Raw genomic sequence first — 25,531 nt, forward strand, 5'->3', positions numbered from 1 at the left:
AGAATAGTGATGTGAGAACCTTATTTGCATTTAAGCTATTCTCCAGAGCGCAGACGTCAGGGTATTTGTCACCTCAGTCAACTTTTCTTTTAACTTATTGAAAGATTCTGAAGAATACACTAACAGAGAGCCTTCCTTTGTTTAGACAATAATGAATTACTAATTGATTATGTGAATATTTGATTATAGAATTATCCTTTTCCATGGCCAATGCAGCTTTGAAAGAATTCAGTCTTCACTCCTGAACAACAGAAGTCAAGTACAAATTTATATCAATGATATCAGATTATATTATTTATTTTAACCATTGTAATATACACATGCAATAATCCAATGGCCGCTTTCCCAACTATCCTTCTGTTGGGTCAAAAAGTTTCCCGAGAAACAGAATACTTCTGGTGCTTTTCTCCAAAATCATTAAAAGGAAAGTTCTATCAAATCGGATAACAGGGTAAAATGCAGTGATTTCAGACTGATCCAGAAATCCAACATCAGGGACAGTTACATCTTTGGTTCCCTTTTCACCAATGTGCAGCACAGTTTTGTGGCTAACCTGTGTGGGTAGAACCAACATTAATAGTCACCTGAAAAAATAGTGAGAATGAGGAATTAGGGAAGGATAAAGGAAAGATGAGCCTGATCTTTTACCATAGTGTATTGATGCCGTTTAATTATGAGGGTTTCTTGGATAAGTGTAGTTAACAAATCTTTGTGATTAAGGAGTTGTTAGGGTAAATCCTCTCCATATTCCTCTGCGTCCAGAAGCACATACCCCCATTCCCCTCCAGAACTGTACACTTCTAACAGTTAATAAGAATGAATAAGGATTGATTGTTTCATAGAACAATTCATACTGTCTCTTATAACACCAAATACTTCATTGATAAAATGAGAGATTTGAATTACCTGGTTCAAACTGATCCTTCTAGTTCATACATCAAAGAACTCTAATCTACTAACTTACATAGGAAAGTTTCAGAGCACTGTCTTCCGTGAGCTCAGGAAAATCAGCTTTTAAAAAAGCATCCTTAATGCCCATCCTCAGAAGCGTGGTTCCGAGATCATATGTGGCAGAAATGGAAAACTTTGGGACAAACAAGTCAACCCATCTGTGTGAAAAAGGGAAAGAGAAATATAGTGTCATCACACAAGCTCGCAATCTCTCTCTCGTTCTCCCTTTGTCTGTCTGTCTGTCTGTCTGTCTGTCTGTCTGTCTGTCTCTCTCTCTCTCTCTCTCTCTCTCTCTCTCTCTCTCTCTCTCTCTCTCTCTCTCTCTCTGTATGTGTGTCTGTTTGTCTGTCTGTCTGTCTCTCTCCATCCCTTATTTTGACTTTTCTGCTTCTCTGAAATTTCTCTTCATATCCAAATAAATACATGGTTGTACAACCTACAGAAGCTATGCTGCAGTAAATGGTACCAGTTCAGACAATGTTTGACTATAATACTGGGAATTTAGCCATATTATCAATACAGAAGTTGGCCCTCACTTCCAAAAGCAAACACCATACACTTCTGCTCAAGATTAGAGAGACAAGGGCATGAAGTTGAATGTGTAGCACATAATAACTTCATGGTTTTCTATTTTGCAGTCCTGGTCCACTCAACACTTACTATCAAAAATCTTACTCATCCCCAAAACTCTGAAAATTCTAGTGGTCTCTAAGAAGACACCCGTTTACTAACTAGTAAAAGTCAAATGGTTCATTTTATCTTTCTAAGAAAAAAATGTCCGTGGTACTACCTTCTTTGCATACTTCAGGATGTACTCTGGTGAAATGGAGGATGTAAAGTATGACATTCTCACAGCTGTTAATTGGTTCCATGTGATTCTCCTATTTTTGATTTGATATATATTCAGTTGCGCCTACAGTTATTCCCACTCCCACCCCTCATTTCCTGACTCATTTACCCTTTCTTCAGTAATCTGTTCCACTTCTTCAGTGTTTTAGATGACATGGCTGCTTCCATCCATTGCATCTGTCCTTCCTTGGGAAGGACAAAGAGTGCCAGTGCATTCTTGCTGTAGTCCATTTGTAGCACTGTGCAATTCAGCTCTGCATCCACCAGATAATAGTATTGCCCTACCTGGTGCATCATGGGTACATGCACTGTGGTGGTCTTGTCTACTAAGAAACTTGAACTTTCTTCAGTCTTTGATAGATGGAAAGGGTTTTCCCATTGGGCTTAAAATATAGAGAGAAAACAGGTGTTTCTTCTAGACCATTAATCATATCATCTTATAATAAAGACCATTAATCATTTTGTATGTGCATAACTGAGGGTCTAGGGAAGAAAATCACTCAATTTAAGCCACTATATATGTATTGTTTATGGCCAGAAAATTTCTCTCTCCTCCAAGTGTAGACAGTCTGTTCCATAGAATCAGGAGAAATCATTTGGTCACATTACCTTCAGTAAAATGATTGCATGATACTTGTTACAAGCATCAATTTCCACTTAGACAAATTTGCCTTGAAAGACTGGTTCTAAAACATACTAACTGCACAAATTTGGGTACTTGTGAGCAATGAATATACCAATGTGTGCAATTCACATATATGTGTATACCACATATAAAATGTCTACTGTGGAGGGGTATGTAATATTTAATATTAAATTTAATATTTAAATATTAACTATACTATTTAATATAATATGGAGGGGCATTTATGTAACATGCTCAAATATGCAAAACAAATCAAGATTATAGAAGTGCTTAGATATAAATCTGTATATTTGTCAAGTTCAGAATTATCCAACTTTACCATATATGTGAGAAACTATTTTTAGCCATACATGAACAGGACATTCATATCATAGTCACCTACCTCTCTAAGGTGTACTCTTTCTAGAAATTTACTGATCTCATTTACAAAATTGTATGTCCTACCTGAACGATTGAGCACCAGGAACAGCTACATCCAGTAAAACAAAGTGTGAGGTGAGAAGGGCCACTTGTTCCAGTAATAAGGAACCACAAATGAAAGGTACACCAAAATATAAAAGCACTATACATAAAATGGACATTTCAGAACCTTACCTGTGAAATGAATGTAGATCACAAGGACCATAGTGGTATCCAGTTTGAGATCTTGGATTAGGCCTACAATTTTCCCTTTGGTTTGATTGTCCACATAGCCGTTGATTTCCTGCTGAGCTGCAGAAACATTGGAGAAGTCAGTAGAGAAGACATCAGTTTCATAGAGGGTTTTGACATCATCCAAGAACTTTGCCAAAAGTTTCAGCTGCTTTCCAATGAAAAGGGCATTTCCCATGTGCAATTCCAGTTCTGTCTTTGGAAAATTCAATGAACAGATCACATGCTGGAAGCCCTGCTGTATCTCTGCCATTGAGATGTCTGTGATATTGAACCCCAACACCTCCAGGATTTGAGTTTGAGTGTTAGAGCCAGCCCCAAAAGAAAGCATGGCCAAAGCTGCAGAAATGCTCACAGGAGAAAAGAAGATGTTCTGATCTGGAATCTCCTCACTTAACCTCCGGTACAGATCGAATGCAAAGTCAGCATTGATGGATGACATCTTATAAAGAGTAGCATTTTGCTGAGGCAAGTGGCAGGTAGTGATTTTGCCTTCAGAGCTGTCTGGTGGTGCACAATGGACTGTAGTATGATGCCCAAATACCAAGAAAATTATGTAGAGGAACACTGACATTCTGGAATCAAGATGATCTACAAAAGATGAAGAGAACCATTGGGAAATCCTTAGCTGGATGAAACACTTACTAATCCAGAGACATAAAAGTCACCCACTTTGATCAATAACCAATAGCAAATATTTGATTGTGTGCTCATGAAAGGTGGAAGTCTCTCTCCCATAAACTGATGGCACATCTACTAGAGACAAGGATTAGGAGGAATGTCTTGCCATGGCCACAGAAATAATGTCATGGACTTCCTGTAAGATGGAATAAATTAAATGTATGGAAATCAAATCACCGTTATTTGAAAGAGAGACAGTCATGAAAAAGTATCTATGGAGAACCAGAGTTCCCTCTGCTTATATCATTATATGGACATTTGAAATTTGGAGGATGTATAAGTGTGTGTGTTTATATTTTGATTTTTAACCATGTTAAGATAGCATCTATGAGATGAAAGGATGTGGCACTATGTTTTTAACTAAAAGACTAAATAAAAATAATCCCCTGAGATACGATTAGTTGTAATGGATGTGTAAGGATTTACAGAGCCATGTGTAAAGTCATTAGCTATAATTCATGCATGTAGAAGCTGGAAACCACTGGAGAAATTTTAACAACAGGAAAGTAAAAGTATAACCTTCTGGTTTTAGATCTCTCATAACATCAGTGTTATCTAAAGAGTCATTTTCAGTTTTAAGAAAGCACTACTATTCTTACACTCATGCATGTTCTTTTTCAATTATTAGAAAGGAAGCCAGTGTGATATCGTATGAGGATTTCTGATCCTGAAAGACTACGGGAAACAGTACAGAGGAAGTCAGCTGTGGAGTTCAGTGACCAGAGTCTAGTTGTTAGAAGGAAAATATCAAAAGACTCAGGGAGCACCCGGCAGAAAAGTCCCTGTAAGACTCATTCCAATTAATCACTCAAAAACTGGAAGTGGCACTGTGGCCTAAATGGTAGATCACTAACCTTGAACACAAAGAGGCTCAGGAGCAGTGCCCAGGTCCTGAGTTCAAGCCTTACAACCAACAAAAAACCAGAGTGCCTTCCTTAGCTCTCGGTATTTCTAAGGGAAGCCACACTAGACACTAAACTACTATCTTGCAAAACTCTTTTGTCTATATCCTTATCCTAAGATTTTAACCATCTAGCCAGCAGTGTATTGGATATGCCCAGCAGAAGAGTCCACTCATGCTTCAGTTTCCTTGGGAAATCTCAAAGCTTCCAAAGAGGAAGACATCCTCTCCATATCCCTCAAACCTAACTCTTTATTTTCATTCTATATTTCATGCCATTGAATCATTGTGTATTGAGAACCTCACTTCAGAGATCTGGAAGTCATTCTAAGGCTGACAATATTCCCATTCGCCTCTTCTAATAATCCATGATGCCCTATTCATACTACCCAAACACCTCTCAAAGCAACTCCAACTTTCCAGATCCACCGTCATTGCTTCAGTTCCTCACCCTACCCAATGCATACGCTCCTAACATGTCATTGCCTTTTGTTCTCTCCATCTTGATCTCCCTTCTTCTATCACCCTCGTTAGTCTCTAATATCCTTCCTAGACTCTTCTTTCTGTAAAAACCACCAAGACTGGTTAGAAGGTCAATTATCAGAATTACCACACTTTGACCTTGACCCCTGGACTTAGGAATTTGACACTCACAGTTATTTGGGACTCTGACTTGCTGGTAGAGATGTTCAAATTTCCTAAAGAGAAACAAAACTACTTACAGCACATGCCCAAGAAGCCACTTGCATCTCTCATAAAGTAGCACTTTTCCATCTTTATAACATGCCCTCTATTGCAAAACTAGAGCACTCGTAGTTACAAATTAACCCTAACAAGAATCTCTGGGATGAGAGTTTTTTCAAAGCCAATGCACAAAACCAAAGCCAAAAGGTTTATTTTTTTTAAAAAGAAAAATATGATAACATATGAACTTTTGGTAATTTCTTTGGCTTCTAAATCCTTAAGCTAAAACAAAAAGACCAAGGGAATTGTCAGATCTTGGAGAGCTGAGATAGCTCAGGTTCTTCCTAGGCAGTGTCTTTTCAGGAGCCAGAATGACAGCAATAGACTAAAGTTCAGCGAATAAGTGAGCAGGAGAAAGATAGGGTTTTTTTAACTATCAAGACCAAATAGTTGAGACTGGTAGCCCTCTGAGAGAAAAATACACATAGGAAGAGGCTGAGTGAACTTCTCTACTAGGTATTGTAAAGATGATTCATGAATTGGTCAAGAAGCATCTAATTCTAGACTTCCAATGCTGCACACTTATGTCTGCCAGAAAAAACAATTCTGACCTCAGCACACTAAATCCAGTGTACCCCATCTTCACCAGAGGACACCAAATGAAGATGTAGCAGGGACCAAGGGGAGCAGTATAAAAATTTCACTCTCCAGAATTAAATGTGTAGTGACCATATATAAAGAAGCATTGATAGCAAAGAGTACTGAGCTCAGTGAAGAGTCTGAGTTCAGACTTGATCCCATCAGTTTCCAGCTGTGGAGGTGGAAGATGTTAACAATTTTACTCATTGACTAGATGTATGACATGGCATGAAACACCTGATTCTAGACACTGCTGGCTTTGGGACTATATTAAGGAAGTATACATAAAATCAGGGCGTAAGATAGGAATCCAAATCTAGGTGAAGTCTCCAGTGGCACTTACTTGGAAACCAGAATAAGCAGTGGAAACATTACCTGGGACCATTTGGAAGCCACAGGAGATTTGATGAGGCAGTAGAGCAAATACAGACTTTTCATGAACTACACTGAAAGCATTGGTCCTAGCACTGATGTTTTAGATGTGAAACCTGAACAACAATCCTGGATGTGCTCTTCTCACTATTTGTCACCCACTGTCCATACTGAATAGGAGAGGGAACATCTCACATATGTCTTTCAACTTCAAGCCAGTACATAGTCCTGGTAAGACAATACATTCCCTAACCTATAATAAGTCCTGGGGGGGTTGGAGAGAGAGAAAGAGAGAGAGAGAGACAGAGACAGAGAGAGAGAGACAGAGACAGAGACAGAGACAGAGACAGACATAGACAGAGAGACAGAGCGACAGAGAGGGGGAAGGGAGGGAGGGGGGAGGGAGAGAGAGAAAGAGAGAGAGAGGAGAGGAGAGAGAGAGAAAGAGAGAGAGAGAGAGAGAGAGAGAGAGAGAGAGAGAGAGAGAGAGAGAGAGAGAGAGAGACAGAGAGAGAGAGAGAGAGATTACAAAGAAAATTTCCAAACCTGTGCCCTCTAGTGGCATAGTCAAACAAGACAATAGGACAAGTTCTTATCTGCTTGCTTCTGATTCAGCAAGCAAGTAGTAACTGCAGGGCTCATCTCTGACATAGAATCCTCTTGCCCTTGGCTCCAGTATAAGAAGTGTTGGATCTGTGTTGCTGTTATGTCAGGATACTAATTGTGTAATTTAACACAAGTTAGTTAATGTTGTTAACTTTCAGATTTCTCAACTCTAAAGTAGAAATAATAATCTCTATGTCATTTAGGTAGGAAATGAAACTTAAAGGTACGTATTGCTCAGTATTCTGTTCTATGACAAAACTCCTGATGTTGAGTAATGTCAAATAGAAAACAGATGATTTAATTACAGTTCTGGATGTTAAAGAACATGGCGCCAGCAAAATTCTAGCTCTGATGAGTACTCTTTGGTAGATCATAAGATAATGGTGGAACTACATGCAAGAAACAGAGATCATATAGTTCCAGAAGCCAGTAGTGATTCAAAGGTCATTCTAAGGCTTATTTTTATCAACCCACTGTAGTGAAATGCAACTCAGGGATTTCTTTTTATTGTTTTGTTTTGTTTTGTTGTTTGAAAACCTTACAATGACTTAATACCAGGCTCTACCTCAACTTTTCTACTGACCCTACATTGAGGGCCAATCCTCAAAACACATGAAGGGACAGATCAAAAAAAAAGCCAGGGGTGTCCATAAGCTTCTAGCACAGTCCATAACACTTACTAGAAATTCAGAAACTACTGATTTTCTTCTCTTTCATCTGATGTTATTGATTTTCCACTTTCAGCCCAACTCTCAGTGGTTCCTGGGTTCCTTCCCCATCCACCCAGCTCATGTTCACCTAACATATTCTCTTTAATAGAAAATTGATCTGCGAGGTGTACGCTTGTTTGATATTTAACTTTTGTATAATCATAGTAGGGTATAAAACTGCTAGATCTAACAAACAGAATATAGAAACCCTGGCATGTTGCTATGTTAATTAAATCACATTAAAATCATGAAATCCTTGTTTACATAAAGGCCATCATAATTCATTCTCACAAATTCTTCACGATTTTATTTTAGAATTGTCCAAAGTTCCTCAGTTCCTTTAATATGCAAACTTTTTGTTCCGGGTTTTGCCTTGGTATTTTACACTCCGTTCCTCACTACACACCTTAGTCTGGGAGAAAGAATGGTGTCTTACTCTATTTACAGATCTGGATAAAATGGTTGTGAAAGGCTAAAATTCAGAAAATTGGCTTCTTTTTGCATTCTGTATCATACAGACACGTGTGAAGTCCTTAAACAAAGATGAAACAACTTCATGAGACTAACGATCACTCCTGTTGTCGAGGCAGGAACACTGGGCTTATGAAATGAAGGTTCATTAAGTCTCTCGATATTTCTATTTGTGAGTTCTTACTCTTTGGACTTCATTGACTAGCCTTGAAAATAATGACCCATCCATGCTGGGAAGCTAACTAATTCTGCAATTTGCAAGCTCACCGAATATAGGATTTGCCTAATTTAATCTTTCAAATACATTTCAAAATTTCTATTTGCACATTGTCTAGCTTCAGTGTATAATCATTAAGCACTTGAGCCAAAACTTAGGGTTTGAGCCAGTAATTATTTATTAAGCTTCCTAGTAATAGTCAAAACTTCCATTTCACCCCACAACCTTTGAAATAATTATTTTCTTCAAAAGTTTCTAGGGCAGCAATGAGGTCTTCCACAGTCATGCTTTCCAAGGACTACTCATTTCAGAGAATCACTCAGTTAATTGCTTTGTCATTTAATTCCATGGGTTGTCATAGGTCCTCTGATCCCAGCCGGAGTCACTCCATCTTGTTTCCAGCTACCATTCAGTTGTTATACATGCCAGACTTCAGCACAAGCTCTACTTAAACATGGTCTCATAGTGTCAGCTTTGAGCAAAGAGAAAAAGGCCTCAGTGAGTTCCATGATATGATGTTCTGCAAAAATATACTTTAATGTAGGACATAGGATATGTGCAGTCTACACTCATACACTATAAAATATCTCCCCTGCTCTTCCTATCTTGCTCATGGTGCCAAGATAGAGAGCCATCTCAAAAGAGGTCTAACAATCAACAAACCCTTCAACCTGGGGAAAAAAGAAACCCTAGTTTGCTTTTTTTAATCTCCAAACCCAAAGGCTTCCTCCAAAAAGTGCCATCACCCCAAAAATTAATGGACCCAAATATATGGTTGTAAGTTGGATGCAGATTTTTAGACACAGGTTTACTGGTGGAAAGTGAAGGCTTCATCACAACAGAGGAAAATGGAAGACACACTTATTTGGAATTTCAGCCCTACCGTAGCAAAGAGGAGAGACAGTGTGTGAACAGTAGGTAGGTGGTAACTGAAATGGAAACCTTCATGATCAGGGAACATAGACATACACATAACCCGAGTCTCACTCTGTCAGCATGGAATGCTGTGGTTGATCTAATCTCTATAATGTCATACCCAGAAGCATTGATTGGTAATGCAGCCAGTGCTCAGGTAGTGATGGCTACACTGACCAAGTACCTCTGGTACTGGGACATCCAATCTGGTGGTCCAGAAACTTAGTTTGCATCAGTCATTTGAGGTTCGCTCTTGAACTCCTTGCATTAGAATGTATGTGTAGCAGGAATTCAGAACAGCAACAGCCATAGTTTTTCATGCACCCCTGCAGCAAAAATAGGTAAGAGAGCCTGCACAAGACTCCCTTTTTCTGATTTAATACATTGGGACATCTGAGCAAAAATGCCTAAATAGTACCCTGCTCACCACATAAACTGAAAAAATGTGAAAACTTGGGAAAAACAAGGAAGTATCTTCTTTCTCAGCAAGGAAGAACTGTTTTGAGTTATTATATTTTTTCAATATTGTTTCTTATACCCTCATTACATATATAGTTTCTCTCTGCTTTCTCTGTCTTTCTTAATCTCTCTTCACTAATCCACATTTATTGCAAAAATTAGTGTTTTTGTTTTTAATTAAAGAATTTATTAACATTGATTTTTACATCATATGTAAAATGACGTGTTTAACAAACAAGTATTCAAGATGGGAATCTCGATATACAACCACTGGCACTTAGATTTTAGAATATAATTAAAATTAGGTTTAGGGTTTGTATATCATAGATACATATTAGCTATGTAAAAAAAGCATTGTGTCTATAGTCATAAAATTTTATGTCTATGTAGTTCTAATACCATGTCCATAGCATTGGGTACCCAAATATTGAGTCATGGCTCTGGTACTCTTTGGATTTAATAGCCACATATTAAGGATACCATGCACCTTTTGTTCCTCTGGTCTTGACTTACCTCACTCAACATGATTCACTCTAGGTTCATACACTTCCCTGCGAATGCCATTATTTTATCTTCTCTGTTGGCTATGTAGAATTCCATTGTATATATACCACATTTTTTGTATCCATTCATCTGTAGTAGCGCATCTGGATTGTTTCCATCACTTGGCTATTGTGAATAGTGCAGAGATGAACATAGCTGAGCAGGTGTCCTTATCATATCCTGCATTATGATGTTTAGGATAGATGCCCAGGAGTGGTATGGCAGAATCATAAGGAAGGTCTATTTTCAGCCAGTCCAGGCACAAAAGGACCTGAGACTCATTTGAAATTAACCTCTAGAATATGGAAAGTGGGTCTTGGCTCGAGGATAGGGCAGTAGCCTTGAGCTGAAGAGTTCAGTGACAACGCCCAGACCTAGCGGTAGGGTGGTAGCCTTGAGCGGAAGTGCTCAGATACAGTGCCCAGGCTGAGTTCAAGCCCCATAACCCACTATATATATATATATATATGCATACATATGTATGAGACTTATTTTACCAGCTATTACAAAAGTCAGAATTAGTCAGGCACTGGGTGGCTCATGCTTGTAACCCTAGCTACAGATCTCAGGAGGCTGAGATCTGAGGATCATGGTTCCAAGCCAGCCTGGGCAGAACAGGCTGTGATACACTTATTTCCAATTAATCACCAGAAAAATCTTAAGTAGTACTATGGCTCAAAGTGGTAGAGCACTACCTTTGAGCTGATAAGCCCAAGGACAGCACCTAGACTCAGAGTTCAAGCCCCATACTTGACCCCCCCCCAAAAAAAAGCAGAACCAGAGCTAGAAGAATCTCCAAATCCTGAGTTCAAGTCCTAGGACTGGCAAAAAAATCAAAACATATGAATGGAAAAAGAAATTAAATTATCACTATTTGAAGATGACCTGATTGTCATCTTTAAAAACTCTAAAATCCAGACACTGGTGGCTCTGGATGGTAATCCTGAGATACTCAGGAGGTAAGAACTGAGAGTGAAGGTTCAAAGTCTGCCCAGGCAAGAAAGCCTGTGAGATTCATCTCAAATTTACAACCAAAACACTCTAAGTGAAGTTGTGGCTGAAGTTGTAGAGCACTAGCCTTAAGTGAAAAAGCTCACAGAGAGGGTTCAGGCCCTGAGTTCAAGTCCCTGGACCAGCACATATCCATACCAGTCAAAGACCCTAAAGACTCCATTAGAAGACTCCTAGACCTGATAAGCATTTTCACTTTTTTGTCCTAGGAGACTTTATTAATGCTATTCTGAACATTGTATAAATAAAACTATATACTTGAGTATCAAATACTCTTCCAGTAAGAAATTCAAGAAAACGTTTAGGGTTATTTTAGAAAATGATAATAGGGCTTCTACCATTATATCAATGAAATATGAAAAATCATTTCCAAGAAAAATTTCAATTCCTGCCATGATTTTGTTAATTCAACTGCACAAAAAAAGATTATATTTAAAATATTCAAATATTTTTGAATGACATGTTCTATTCAGTACTATATGCAAACAAATCAGTGATCTGAAAAGTGATTCTTTACCAATGTTTGGAACTCAATAAATACTTGTTGAAAAACAGAACTCTCTATTTATCTACATCTATATATAGGGACCGATCTACTACTTCAGTTAGTGCTTCTTTTTTGGCAGTACTGATGCTTAAACTCAGGGCCTTGTGCTTGCTAAGCAAGCATCTGCTGCTTGAGATACTCAACCAGTCCTTTTTGTCACTGATTACTTTTAAAATAGGATCTCCCACTGTACCCAGGGCTACCTGGATTTTTATCCTCCTATGTGTTCTTCCCTTTTTCACTAGGATGACGTGTCTATGCCATTTCTTCTAGTCACAGTGTCGGAAGAGAGGCATCAGCCATGGTAGCCATACATTTACTACAATGGAGTCTTGTGAATATTTCTTCTTGGCTGTCCTTGAATCAAATCCTTTAATCTCTACTTCCCAGGTAGCTAAGATTACAGACATGAATCTTTGCCCCTTCAAGTATGACCAACAGTAATCATACTGACGTTGTTGATTTTTTCAAGACCATAAAACGTACAGATCAGTTACAAACACTAACCAATAAAATGAATCAAATTACTATATATTCAATATCCTACTAAGAAAAACTACTACGTTGCAGAACTACTCAGTTAATTATTCACTGGGCTTTGATCTGTGATATGATTGAGAAAAAGGAGTTGACATTTCTTTTTTTGCGGGGGAGGCAGTTCTGGCCTGGGCTCTGTCCCTGAGCTCTTCACCTCAAGGCTACCACCCCTACCTCTGGGCCTGGGTGCTGTCCCTGAGCTCTTCAGCTCAAGGCTACCACCCTACACTTGAGCCACAACCCCACTTCCCATTTTCTACTGATTAGAGATGAGTCTCATGGGTTTGTATTGCCCAGGATGGCTTTGAACTTTGATCCTCATATCTCAGCCTCCTGAGTAGCTAGGATTACAGGCATGAGCCACCACACCCAGTGGGAGCTGACATTTCTATTTGAATTTCGTCCATGAATTCACATCATTTTTAGATTTATTTCATTATTATTTTTAAATATCTGTACGAAGAAGGTGCCATTTAACAAAGAAGTTTATGAATATGTCCTACCTTTGAGATCTCACACCCCTACATCTCAAAACATTTTTAAAAATATTGTTAAACAGTACCTAAGAAATATGTTCACCCTCTTGTGAAAATGGTTTTATAAACTATTTTTACATTTTAAGTTCAGAATGGTCCTCCTAAGGAGATAGTAAAAGATACTAATAAAGTAGGAGTGTAGGAATGGAAATAACCTCATGGACCAGAAGGAATGACAGTTTTGCTTTTAAATCCAACTAAAAGGACACATGATGAAAGCTCACAGTCACACTTTATAAAAAGACTCCCTGCCAAAAACAATTGTTTTTTAAAGAATATTTTTTAAAGATAAAGTGATTTCAAGACCCTTGTTATGGTTAAATTGCTACAGCACACCTAACACAAAAAGGAAAAATCCAAAATAGAAGGTAGTGAAGCTTCAAATAAGCAAATTTGGCCTACATTAAATAGATAATGAAAATTCCATTAAGTCGTATAAGAGAGTTGTTTAATGATCTGATGGCCTAGTGTCCCTAAAAGGCAACTGAGAATAGATTGTACTGACATTATTCTTTTAGGACTTGGAATTTGTAGGAGAGAAGGTGAAGAGGGTAATTTAAATTTCAGCGTTCCAATTCAACCTTAATGAAATAAAATAAGGTTGGATAAGTAGTAGAGATCCTATTTTGTAAAACATTCACCTTTATGCACATTTTGTTCCATTATCAAGTGTTCATGATATTTAATAATTGCTTCTCTTGTAAGTTTAAATCTTAGATGAAATCCCAGTAACCCAGAAATGTATCTTTAATAATTTCTATAAGTTTAACTCATACTAAATGGAGTATTTCTTGTACCTTGAAGGTACAAAAAATAATCAATAATAAGAGCAAATTAACAGAAGCCTCATACAATCTGAAGTTCTCCCTCACAAGAAGATACTGACTGCTAGAAACCAACATTTATCCAACCAACATCTATTCAAAAGATCATCTTCATTAAATCACCCTTGGGTTTAACTCCTGACACTTGCCACCAACTTCCTTTTTCCAAGTTCAGAAGTTTCTCCAATCCAAAATAAAACAAAAGTACCTACATTTTCATCCCTTCACATTGTTCAAGCCTGTTGATAAGAAATGTCATACTTAAGTAGATTTGCAAACACGAGTCCTCTTAAATAGGGTCTGGAAAAGCCATAAATTCTTCCAATATTGGTACTGAGAACTGGATTTCAGATGAGTGGTTTTTTTTTAATTGTTGGGATAATGTATAGAGGAGTTACAGTTACATTTGTCGGATAGTAGGTGCATTATTTCTCAAACATTAATACCCCTTCTCGTGTTTTTGTCCCCATTTCCCTACCCCCTCACAATCATCTTGTTTTCAGATGAGTGTTTAACCTGCAGAATTACATCGCTTGCAGAGCACAAGCTTGACACACTGGAAAGTGCCCTAGAGAACTCACACACCTACCCTAGCAGAAGCATCCGGCTTCAGTTCTTAAAAACTCCACAGTCTCTGGCTTTAATAATGAGCTCCTTTTGTAGGGACCATCCATGTGCCAAAAATGTGGCATGTCATTTGACTTCTGTCATAGGACTAATATAAAACTGAAAGTAGAACTCATTTTTGTTTTTGTTTTGTTGTTGGTTTTTTATGTGCTTTTTTGTTGTTGTTGTTGTTGTCAGTCATGGGGCTTAAAGTCAGGGTTGGGCTAGCACTTTACCACTTTGAGCCACAGCGCCACTTCCAGTTTTCTGGTCAATTGGAGAAAAGAGTGTTGCAGACTTTTGTGCCCTGGGTGGCTTTGAACTGAGATCCTGAGATTTCAGACTTCTAAGTACCTAGGATTACAAGCGTGAGCCACTGGTGCCCGATCTTATATCATTTTTTTTTATGAGAGCAGTGTACTCCCTTCTTGAGGTGGGAAAGGAGTCAAATTTAGTAAAATATAAATTTGTTAGCTTTATTGGTATATTTTTAAATAATATTTGAAAATCCACTATATTCTTAATTGTATCTTTCAATGAATATAAATCAATAATATGGGAAATAGGCTATGATTAATTCCATAGATGTATACCATGCAGTTTCAATAAATTTCCTTCTTCCCTCCTTTGTAATTCTATTTCCCTTCCCTCAAAGTTTGAAATGTCTGGTGGCTTTTATATATATTAAGAGAATATATATTATAGAGATAGATAATCTATGTATTTCATACATTTATGTGTTATATAATATATGTAATATATATATATATATATATATATATACTCTTTTGATCAAGATCAGTGGTCTATCCCTTGACCTACAGCTCCAATTCTGGTGTTTTTGCTCATTAATTGGAGATATGTCACAAAGGTTTAGTCTCACCTATGTTAGAATTGCATCAGTGAGGCACGTGCAGTCAGTTCCGTGTGTGTGTGTGTGTGTGTGTGTGTGTGTTGTATTGTATGTGGTAGTCCTGGATCATGAATTCCTAGTCAGCTTTTTTATCCACAGGTGGCAGTATACCAATTTATGTGTTAATCTTTGGCTTTTCATTAGTTATTGGCTATAGAGGCTTTATAGGTTTTTCTGCCTGGGCTGGAACCCAAGTGAGATTCTCAGATCAGTATTCTGGGTAGGTAGGATAACAGGCATGAGCCATCGGTGCTCAGGTAAAGTGGTATTTTTAATAAGTACTTGTATTGTGTTTTGTAGAATTACTGAGATCTGAGATCCAATTGTTTTATGGCATTAAATTTTCCAAGAGACTCATCCATAATTATTATAGTTTTACTACCAATGTTAAATTAAAAGGGTAAGATGGTGTGTTTCTATAAAAGGAAACGCTTTGCTGGGTACTGATGCCTTATGTCTGTAATTCTAGCTACAAAGGTTCTTAGGATCACTGCTTGAAGCCAGGCTGAAGCAGGAAAGCCCATGAAACTGTTATCTTCAAATATCCACCAAAAAAAGCTAGAAGTGGAGTTTTGGCCCCCGTGGTATGCCCAGACCCTGAGTTGAAGCCCCAGGATCTGCACAAAAAGAAAAAAAAAAGAAGATAGGGCCTTAACAGGAAGAGAAAATAGTTCTGAGGACTCTATATTATACAGAAGAAACGTGGTCTATCATTAGACACAGGGTTTGTCAATCAATTCCTCTCAGCAAATGAGGTTAAAGTCCTCGTGGAGGTGGGAGGGGCTTAGGTAAGGGAGTTTGAGGCGCAAGCGCAAGCAGATGTGGCACGTGGTACTGTGACGCGCTCATGATGTAACCGTTAGCCCCTTTGTGACGTTACTTGCCTCCGGCTATAACTGCCAACCCTCCCCGTTGCTGCTCATTGCTGTCCTCCTCTACAGTTAGGTCAGACCTCTTGGGTAGCTCCTCGACAATCGCCTTCTCTCCTCGCTTTTCGAACTTTACCAGATACCATCTTCATACCATCTTGAACTTAACATCTGCAGAGCCTCTCAGCGGGCCACCAACCTCCTCCTGTTAGCCGTTGTCACCTCGGCAGCCTCCATCCTCACAGCGGCGGTAGCTCAACTGGTAGCCATGTCTGCGTATAAGGAAGAAGACCCGGGCTTTCGAGACCAGGAACGAGCTGATAGCGATGTGAGCCGTGAATCTAGACAAATTATTCTCCATATGCTGCCTCTAGACGAAGCCAATGATGACATCGATGGCGCCGCTGCTCTTCTGGTCTCCCAGGCCGTGGCTAGAGCTATCAGTGAGGAGGAGTGTGAGCAGGAGGAGGTTTGGCCCGGGGTTGAAGAAATGTGGCCCGCTGAGGAGATCTGGCCTGATGTCGAGGAAGCGTGGCCCGGTGTGGAAGAGGTCTGGCCTGACGTAGAGGAGGGGTGGTATGTGTGGAGAGCTGAACAGGAGGATGACAACGAGGAAGGCCAGGAGGATGATGATGACGAGAGAGATTACAGCAATGAAGAACTGGATGAAGAACAGGGAGATCAAGGAAATTTCGGGATTGAATGTGAGTTTCCCATAGTAAGATTTTATTGATTTTCTCCTGTAGAAGTGGTATTATAAGTTGGGGCCTTGCTTCTGTAACTCTTTCTTCTTACTCTTCTTACAGATTGAAGACATCAGAAGACACAGAGGAGAAGTTAGGAACTACGAATCTGTTCTTCCTACAGTTGAAATCGTTTTCCATCTTGGATAGCTCCTGTGAAATTTATCAACTGGTTTTGTTCTAAAGTTTGGCATCTCAAATATATACACTGCTAACTTCTCCTTTTGAGATAATATGTATCATTTAACATGTGTTTAGCATAAAAATAAAACTTGTTTGAAATTAATAGATTTTTTTCCTGTATAAACACTAGAAAAGGGGATAATGGGGATGGAGAAGAAGGGTTAGGAAGAGTGGGGAAAGGGAGGAGTTCAGAAAGGTGTGGCCCAGAGGGGAGGGAAAGTGAAAGTGAGGACCAAGACTGGAGTGACTGTTGAAGGGTGGGGTCTGGAATGGAGTATACAAGAAGGGGAGGATCCACGAGGGGAGTGAAAGATGGAGAGGCCAGGAATGGACCTACCAGAAGAAGCAACCTGGTGGGGTGCAGAAAAGAATACAATTGGAGGAACCAGGAAAGGATGGGCCAAGAGAAGAGTGGAAGGAGAAGAAAGGGGCCAAAAATGGAGCGACAATTACACGTGTAACTGTTGATGGGCGGGGCCTAAAATGGTATGACTATGAAGGGAGGGACCAAGAAGCGAAGAGCCAGAAGAGTAGACACCGTTGAGGGCAGGGGCCAGAAGAGGAGTGACCGTTGAGGACAGGGGCCAGAAGAGGAGTGACCGTTGAGGGGAGGGGCCAGAACAGGAGTGACCGATGAGGGGCGGGGCCAGAAGGGAAGGGCCAGAAGAAGAGTGACCATTGAGGGGAGGGGCCAGTAGAGGAGTGACCGTTGAGGGGCGGGGCCAGAAGGGAAGGGCCAGAAGAGGAGTGACCGTTGAGGGGCGGGGCATGGAATGGAGGGACCAGAAGAGGAGTGAACATTGAGGGGCAGGACATGGAAAGCAGGGACCAGAGGAACGGAGTGACCGTTGATGGGCGAGGCGTGGAAAGGACAGACCAGAAGAAGAGTGACTGTTGAGGGGCGGGGCCTAGAATGGAGTGACTAGAAAGGGAAGGGCCAAAAGGGAGGAGACAGGGAAGGAAGTAGAACATGAAGGGAGGGGCAGGGAATGGAGAGAACAAATAGGAGTGACCGCTGAGGGGTGGGGCGTGGAATGGAAAGACCCGAAGAGGACTGATGGTTAAGATAACAGGCCTGGAATGCAGTTCCAAGTGGGGGGGCAGAAGGGAGGGATCAGGAAGAGAGTAGAAGGTGAAGGTTGGGGCCAGGAATGGAGGCCCCAGGAAAGAAGTGACCATTGAGGGGCAGGCTTGGAATAGAGTGGCCAAAGGGAGAGGACAAGAAGGGAGGGCCCAGGAGGTATAGGGAAGCTAAGTGAAGACACCAGGAATTTAGATGCTAATACATAAGGTTCTAAGAATGCAGATACATTTGAGGGGAGAAACTCCTGAAGGGGCAAAGATCGGTAGGAGCAGAAAAAATTGCTAATTTCAGAAGGATATATATATATATATATATATGGTTTAAAAACAAACAAATAGGGTGTGGTTGCTTACACTTTGTAATCCTAGCTACCTAGTAACCTCATAACGAGGATGGAACTTGGAATCCAACTCAGGCAGAAAAGTCCATAAACCGCTTGTCTGCAGTTAACTACCATAAAGCTGTGAATGGAGCTGTGGTTCAAGTACCAGTGCTAGCATTAACCATCAAAGTTCAGGTACAGTGGTCAGGTTCTGTAATCAGCCTCAGAACCAGCACAGACTCAGACTCAGAAACACACACACACACACACACACACAGTAACACAGTATCACTTTACAATTTTTTTATTGTGATTAATAGAAGGGTTACATTATATTCACCAGATAGAAGGTGCATAACTTCACAAATATTGATACCCTTTCTCATGACATGGTCCCCATTTCCCTCCCTCCCCCCCTTATCTTGATTTTCCCCCCTTCCCTATCCAATTTCAAATAACCAATTAAGCCCATATAAAATATCAGCACTTTATAATTTTTTGTTCTTTGACATCTTCAAGGAATATTTTAATAAATGTTGGAAACTTGGAGTAAAAACTATCATTTCAAATACATTAAAATCATGTGGGGTAAAGTGAGAACACAAGGTTTGAAGTTCCACCTCAGAATATAATACTGTTTGAGGTTTACACATTGATAGAAGTTACCAATGCTTGGTTTCCACTTATACATCCCTATCATCAAAGGTTATGTTCTACGGGTCAGAAAAGTCATGTTGGGCATTCCATCAGTTTTTTTTTAGTACATTTTGTCCACTTAGGTATTCTATACAGTTGATAGCCGAGAAACAGAACGCAATGGCATTTTGGTTCTCCAAGAACTAAAATAATTCAGAGTCAAGTGTCTAGTAATTTCTCAAAATTAATGATTTTCTTCCTAGCAAATGATAAATTTACCAGTAGCTCTAGACAATAGGTGAAGTTCTCTTAAGACAAGTCTAACATGAAGATTCACAATATTCATTTTGGCTGGGTAGCAGAACACTTATTTCTCAAGTGGTTTAGCCTCCATTGAGTTCATGAAGCGTTGGATTTGGTCATCGCTTGTCATATGTAGTGATTCGGGCCTATAATCCATTTTTGAATATGAGGTAGAATCTAGTAGGTTACACATATATTTTGGTCTATGAACAAACATGCTCATCTTATCAATGCCAAAAGATAACTGAATCACATAATACTACTGCTTGAGCTATGCAACATATTAAGGTAACCATTCCTACCTTGATTTCTTGTTTGTTGAGTTTACATTTTGGAAGTTTTTTGAAAAAAATAAATGTAACTACCCTGTCAAATGAAGGAATATGTTGTTACAATATTACCCATCCTCATAGGCCCTATAGAATCCTTCAGAAAATGCTGGGGCTTCTTTGACAAATTGGTTTATAACAACTTTACTAAACAGTGTTCTCTAGGCTTCTCTAATGATCACAGTTGTGTAGGAGAAAGTATTATCTAATAAATCCACACTATCATTTCAACTCCTTCATCTCCAGTGTCTTTATCATCTGTGTGTTACTTTTGGGGCTTAAATTCAGGGCATAACACTATTGCTTACCTTTTTTTTCTTTTTGCTCAAGACTGTAGGTAGTTCAATGTGAGCCACTTTTAACTTTTTTTTTTTGCCAGTCCTGGGGCTTGAACTAAGGACCTGGGCACTGTCTTTGGACATTTTTTTTGCTCAAGGCTAGCTCTCTACCACTTAAGACACAGCACCACTTTCTTTCTTTTCTGAGTATGTGGAACTGAAGAATCGAACACAGGGCTATGTGCATGTTACGTGAGCACTTTACCAGTAGGCTAAGCTCCCAACCCAAAGCTTTTGGCTTTTTGATGGTTAATTGAAGATAAGAGTTTCAAAATATTTTCTACCCAGACAGGCTTAAAATTCGGACCCTCAGATTTCAGTCCACTGAGTAGCTAGTATTCCAGGCATGAGCCAACAGTGTCCAGTAAATTCTGGTATTTTCATTTAGTAAAGAATATCTTTGGATCTGGATTTTAGTCAAGCGACCATGAAAACGAATAACATCATTCCATTTACTCAGAGTAACATTTAATATGGAATCTCATCTTAGTAAGACCATATCAATAATATGGCTACTATTCAAACTGGAATTTTTATTTGTAAGTCGTGAGTATTTTGATGTGCATCATACCTCTTCATGAATCAAATTACTATATTAACTCCTGAGTTTACTTTCCTCAGATATGAACATAAGCCCACAATTAGTAGCAAAAGTAGGTAGATAGAATGTAGTAGCTCAAGGATACCATGTTTGTCAGGATCTTCTCCCATTCCCCTGCGTACATTTCCATTGTTCAATTTCTTCCTCATCAGTATTCTAATTTCAATGAAAGAGAATCACTGGGAAATAAATTTACATTGTATTTCTATCCTCCAGCATATTACTCTCTAGTGCTTTTGCTCCACAAGTCTCATCTCCATGACTACAAATGATGATTGATTGCAGTGTTAGTGACAGGTGTGGTATAGCCCACTAGTCAGACGTTGGTCTGGGAATTTAAACTCCTGAACTCATTATTTTCTTTCTCTAGTTCCGTGGAACAAACAGAAGAAATTAATTTCCTTCTATTCCCTATTTTTACTGTGGTGGTCTATTCATTTAGGTATTGTTTTGTAACTCAAAAAAATGGTTCTTGTCTTACCACTGTGCTCTTGGCTTCTGCATTATGAATCTTCTTTCTTTTCTCCTAATTAGTGGTCTAATTTCTTTGTTTGTCCTAGAGTTTGAAGTCTGTGCCTGGGTTCTGTCCCTGAGCTCTTCATCTCAAGGCAACTGCCCTACCCCTTGAGCTACAGTGCCAGTTCCAGCTTTCTGGTGGTTAATTGGAGACAACAGTCTCAAGGTCTTTAGTGCCCAGGCTGGCTTTGAACCATGATCCTCAGATCTCAGCCTCCTAAGTAGCTAGGATTACAGGTGTGAGCCACCACACCCAACTTAGTGGTCTATTTTGGAAGCTTAGTCTTCTACATTCAAGAACAAATTTGAGTATGTACATGTCTCTGCAATTTTCATCACTGACACATATCATTCAGATTAATGAGTTAATTACTTCAAGATTTTTTAGGACTCCCCGTGCATAAATTTATAATCCTGGTTGGGAGTCTGGCCTAGGGGCAGAGTGTTTTGCTAACATGCACAAAGCTGTGGGTTCGATTACTCAGTACCACCTACACAGAAAAAGCCTGAAGTGGTGCTGTGGCTCAAGTGGTAGAGCTCTAGCCTTGTGAAAGCCCAAGGACAGTGCTCAGGCCCTGAGTTCAAGTCCAAGGACTGGCAAAAAATGTATAATCCATTAAACAAAAGTCATGTTTAGAAATATGTTTGAAATCTTATGCTTCAGTGAGGCTATTATAGGAGATTCTAAGAAGTCTTGTAATATATTTTCATGAATAATTTAATGGTCTTTAAAAGACGCTTTTCCAGCTTCAATTTGTCTATCAGGTACTTTCTTAGGTCATGGCAAGAGGAGAAAATTGGATCTTATTGAAAACATTATGGTTTGATCTTAACTATTCTCCAAGTCTCTTGTGCCAGCAGCTTGGCCCAAGCTGATGCTATTCTTGATGCTATTGTTTTACAAGTCAGGCTGAGTGAAAAGAAGTTAGGTCATGTTGTTGTAAGGTAAGAAAACAGAGAAGCCACATTTTGAGAGGTCAAATCCTGGAATCTTTATCAGAATGCTAGTGGTCTGCATGCAGCAAATTGTTACAAAGTCCTGCAGCCCACAAGTACACTCAGCACAGTTAGTTAACAGGCCAGAGAGGAAAGAAAGACAAAAACAGTATAAACAAACCAATTCAGCTCCAATGGAGAGCTGAATTGGGATGTCGTGTTGACTGGAGACAGGAGACAGGAAAGGAATGCGGAAACATTTAGCATGACATACAGGCACCCAGGCTGGTCCATGCCTAAATAGTGTCAACTCACAGGGGAAAGTCACAGGAAAACTCATATTCCCAGACATTGGACTGAGAGGTTAAATAACCTCTTAGTCAAATGCCTGCCCCTGTCTCCAGGGATTCAGGTATGCCCATCACCTGAGGGGGTGCCCCACCATTAAGTCAAGATGTCAGATCTTAAATGGACATACTCGGATACCAGAAGAACTTTTCCATCTAGAGAAGACAGGCCTCAACCTACCATCCATATAAGGCCAATGTTGGGTGCAACTCAGAGGCTGGTGATTGAAGTCATTTAGGAAGTTAATGAATGCAGAATCAGAGCATTCTCTATATGCAAAGCTTTTCTGAGGCTATGACATCTGAAATTCTATGAAGCAGAGCTATTCTCTCTCACTTCTAGGCTTTACATCATTGAGCAGATAATCCTTACACCCAGCAGAGACAGCAGGATGGTTGCAAGAAGTTATTTTAGACTCAGCCTCCCTACTTCAATGTGATAGTACCATTAAAGAGAGATTGGACCCTTTCTTCTTCCCCCTTCCCCTCCTCTCTTTGCTTCCTTGCCATCATGGAGTGAGCAGCTCTATTAAACCATGCATTTCCTAACTCAGTATACTGTGCCACTACAGTACCAAAAGTGATGGACTGAAATCTCTGAAACTGTGAAGCAAAATATGCCTTCCCTGCCCATCACTGATGGCTCAAGTCTGTAATCCTAACAACTCAAGAAACAGATATGAGGATTAGGTTTCAAAGCCAACACAGATAGGTGAGTGCTTGAGACTTATATCTCCAACTAACTACCCCCCCAAAAAAAGCCAGAAATGGAGCCATGTCTCAAGTTCAAGTAGTAGAGTACTAGCTTTGAGCAAAAGAAGTTGGGGGGATAGTGCCCAGGATTTAAGCTGAAGCCTCAAGACTAGCACACACACACACACACACACACACACACACACACACACACACACACACACACACACAATCCCCACAATTAGTCTGGTAACCAGTAGCTCAAAGCAGCAATCCTAGCTACTCAGTCACATTGTATAATATATGCAGGATCCTTGATATATTAACATATTGGGAGAAATTTTACCTTACCTAGTATCATCAGAAAGCTGTTATACATGTTTGTATATGGTCTTTCATCTGTGGGACAAGTACTTTTCCCATCTTACCAATTGACTGAACTTTATTCCGCATGATGGATATGGATTAATTGATGCTGATGACTTCACTGCAGCACTGACACATTTCTGATCAGTCAAGATAGTTGAGATCATCAGTTGTGAGAGTCTTTATTTATGGGCATCTTATTTTCTGTCTACATGCTCCAATTGCATGTTGAGATTATTTTTCCCTTCTTACAAGAAGCAAGAGCAAAAGATCTTTTCAGGCATTACAGATTTTAAAAATATATGACACCATATCAAAGTAAAACCATTGACAACACAGAACATTGTAGAATATCTGCTGTGCACCTTTTTGTTCCTGTGGCTGAATAGGAGTTGAGCTTGCTGGCACTACTCAGCTTCATGAGATTGCTGTACCTCCTGTCATTAGCCTGGGAGAAGTCCAAAATACAGTCTGAAATAATATCTTGACTAAACACATACCACTTTGACATCATTGTATATGGAAGCATTCAAGTTGGGACTGTCTTTGTATCTTCTTGTATCTTTGCATTTCTTGTAAAACAAATGTACTTCTTTTATAGAAATAAAATATTGGCAGTAAAATATTATAATACTATTGAAACATATAACATAACCTAACTCCGTAATCATAAGGCACTACAAAATATACTTAGACCTCTGGTGAATGCTGTTACATTGCTTTAAATGTTAATGATAGGCCTTTATAGAAAGTATTCCTTTTAATGTTTATTTTTCCTTTAAATAAGCTAAGCTATTGGGGCCTTGGCCTTTAAATACTCCACAGGCACCTTGGGGACGATACACAGAAATAGCGCAGCTGATTGGCATCAAAGCACAACTCTAGTCCAGAAGGTACTGACACAGCTACAACCACTCTTTTTTTTGGCATCAAAAGCTTCAGTGAATTCTAATATTCATTTTTATCTGGGCCAGAGAATGAATACTTCCTCTTTCCCTGGTGGTCCAGCAGAAGGCCTGTGGCTGGAACAAACATAATTTTTCTTTTCCATGAAAGGTTTTGCTGTCCTTTATATTAAGGGCCCTCATAATTAGTGCAAACACTATTACCGCACCCTTTGCTGCCTACATAAGGAGGCTGTTTGGTTCACTTTGAAAGTCAGCCAAGAAACACTGCGCTGCCCCCTGGTGGTATAGAATTAAGCCCAATAAAACGCTCTCATGCTCTTACCTTGCTGCTTTTGTATTTCTTTTTAATAGAATGTGTTGAGCTGGTAATATGAAGAGAAGATGGTAGAAGCAGCAGTGAAATAGTAGTAAGTGAGGCACCAGCAGTTTGGGAAGCAAAGAGAGAAAAGACTCCAGGAGACAGCTAGAAACAGATGTTAGAGACAATGACAGGTGGAACAAGTAGAAAAAAGATGAGAGAGGGTAAAGGGCCATGACCAAAGAGAAGACACAATATAGTACTGTGAAGAGCCAGAGAACACAAACAGTAGGCTCTGGTCCCTGAAAGAGTCCTAGAGAGTTGCAAAGGCCTAAGGACCAAGGCTTTCAGATACACTGAGCCTGAGAACTATAGTGCTAGCCACTGTTAACGGCTGAGGGTCCAGATATCCTATTCTTAAGAATGGAAACACTACTCACTATTGTGGTTGAGGGTTTCAAAATTCAAGGCCTATTCATGAGCTCTAACACTAGTAACTAATGCTTACTGCTGTGATTAATACATACTGCTGTAGAAAACTGAGGACTAAAGCAGTTAACAAGTGCCAAGGCCACTGGTGATTAAAGTCCATAGCAATAAGCCTCCAACATGAGCACCCAGGGACAGAAGCCTCTGACTTTAAAACCTTGGAGCAACAGATTTTTATCTCGAAGGGTTTGGATTTGAAAGCGCTGGGTCCTATAGACTCCTAGGCTTTAGGCACTCAAGAGTCTAGTACTTTTAATACCTAAAAGATATTCACCTAGTTTATTCATGATTTCCATCTGTG

The 25,531-nt window shown here is 39.5% G+C and overlaps 2 protein-coding genes across 2 annotated transcripts; one reads left to right on the top strand and one right to left on the bottom strand.

Annotated features, from left to right (window-relative positions):
• Positions 1 to 288: 288 nt before the first annotated feature.
• On the bottom strand, positions 289 to 5,388 carry Serpina7 (serpin family A member 7). Its single transcript, XM_090327075.1, has 5 exons — positions 5,334 to 5,388; positions 3,041 to 3,688; positions 1,910 to 2,183; positions 965 to 1,109; positions 289 to 553 (listed from the first exon to the last, which is right to left on the bottom strand). The coding sequence occupies exons 2-5, from the start codon at positions 3,669 to 3,671 to the stop codon at positions 350 to 352; spliced, it is 1,254 nt and encodes a 417-aa protein (XP_090183201.1). The 5' UTR covers positions 3,672 to 3,688; positions 5,334 to 5,388; the 3' UTR covers positions 289 to 349.
• A 10,785-nt stretch (positions 5,389 to 16,173) lies between these two features.
• On the top strand, positions 16,174 to 17,116 carry LOC150041294 (uncharacterized). Its single transcript, XM_090326113.1, has 2 exons — positions 16,174 to 16,842; positions 16,945 to 17,116. The coding sequence occupies exons 1-2, from the start codon at positions 16,407 to 16,409 to the stop codon at positions 16,947 to 16,949; spliced, it is 441 nt and encodes a 146-aa protein (XP_090182239.1). The 5' UTR covers positions 16,174 to 16,406; the 3' UTR covers positions 16,950 to 17,116.
• Positions 17,117 to 25,531: the final 8,415 nt, after the last annotated feature.

The sequence above is a fragment of the Megascapheus bottae genome, chromosome X (genome assembly GCF_031878675.1).
Source record: "Megascapheus bottae isolate mThoBot1 chromosome X, mThoBot2.hap1, whole genome shotgun sequence".
Lineage (NCBI taxonomy): Eukaryota > Metazoa > Chordata > Mammalia > Rodentia > Geomyidae > Megascapheus > Megascapheus bottae.

Coding starts and splice junctions, on each gene's coding strand:
- Serpina7 (XM_090327075.1), bottom strand. CDS start 3,671: ATGTCAGTGTTCCTCTACATAATTTTCTTGGTATTTGGGCATCATACT. Junction 2,184..3,040: donor GATCTACATTCATTTCACAG/GTAAGGTTCTGA, acceptor CTATATTTTAAG/CCCAATGGGAAAACCCTTTC. Junction 554..964: donor GTGCTCTGAAACTTTCCTAT/GTAAGTTAGTAG, acceptor CTACCCACACAG/GTTAGCCACAAAACTGTGCT.
- LOC150041294 (XM_090326113.1), top strand. CDS start 16,407: ATGTCTGCGTATAAGGAAGAAGACCCGGGCTTTCGAGACCAGGAACGA.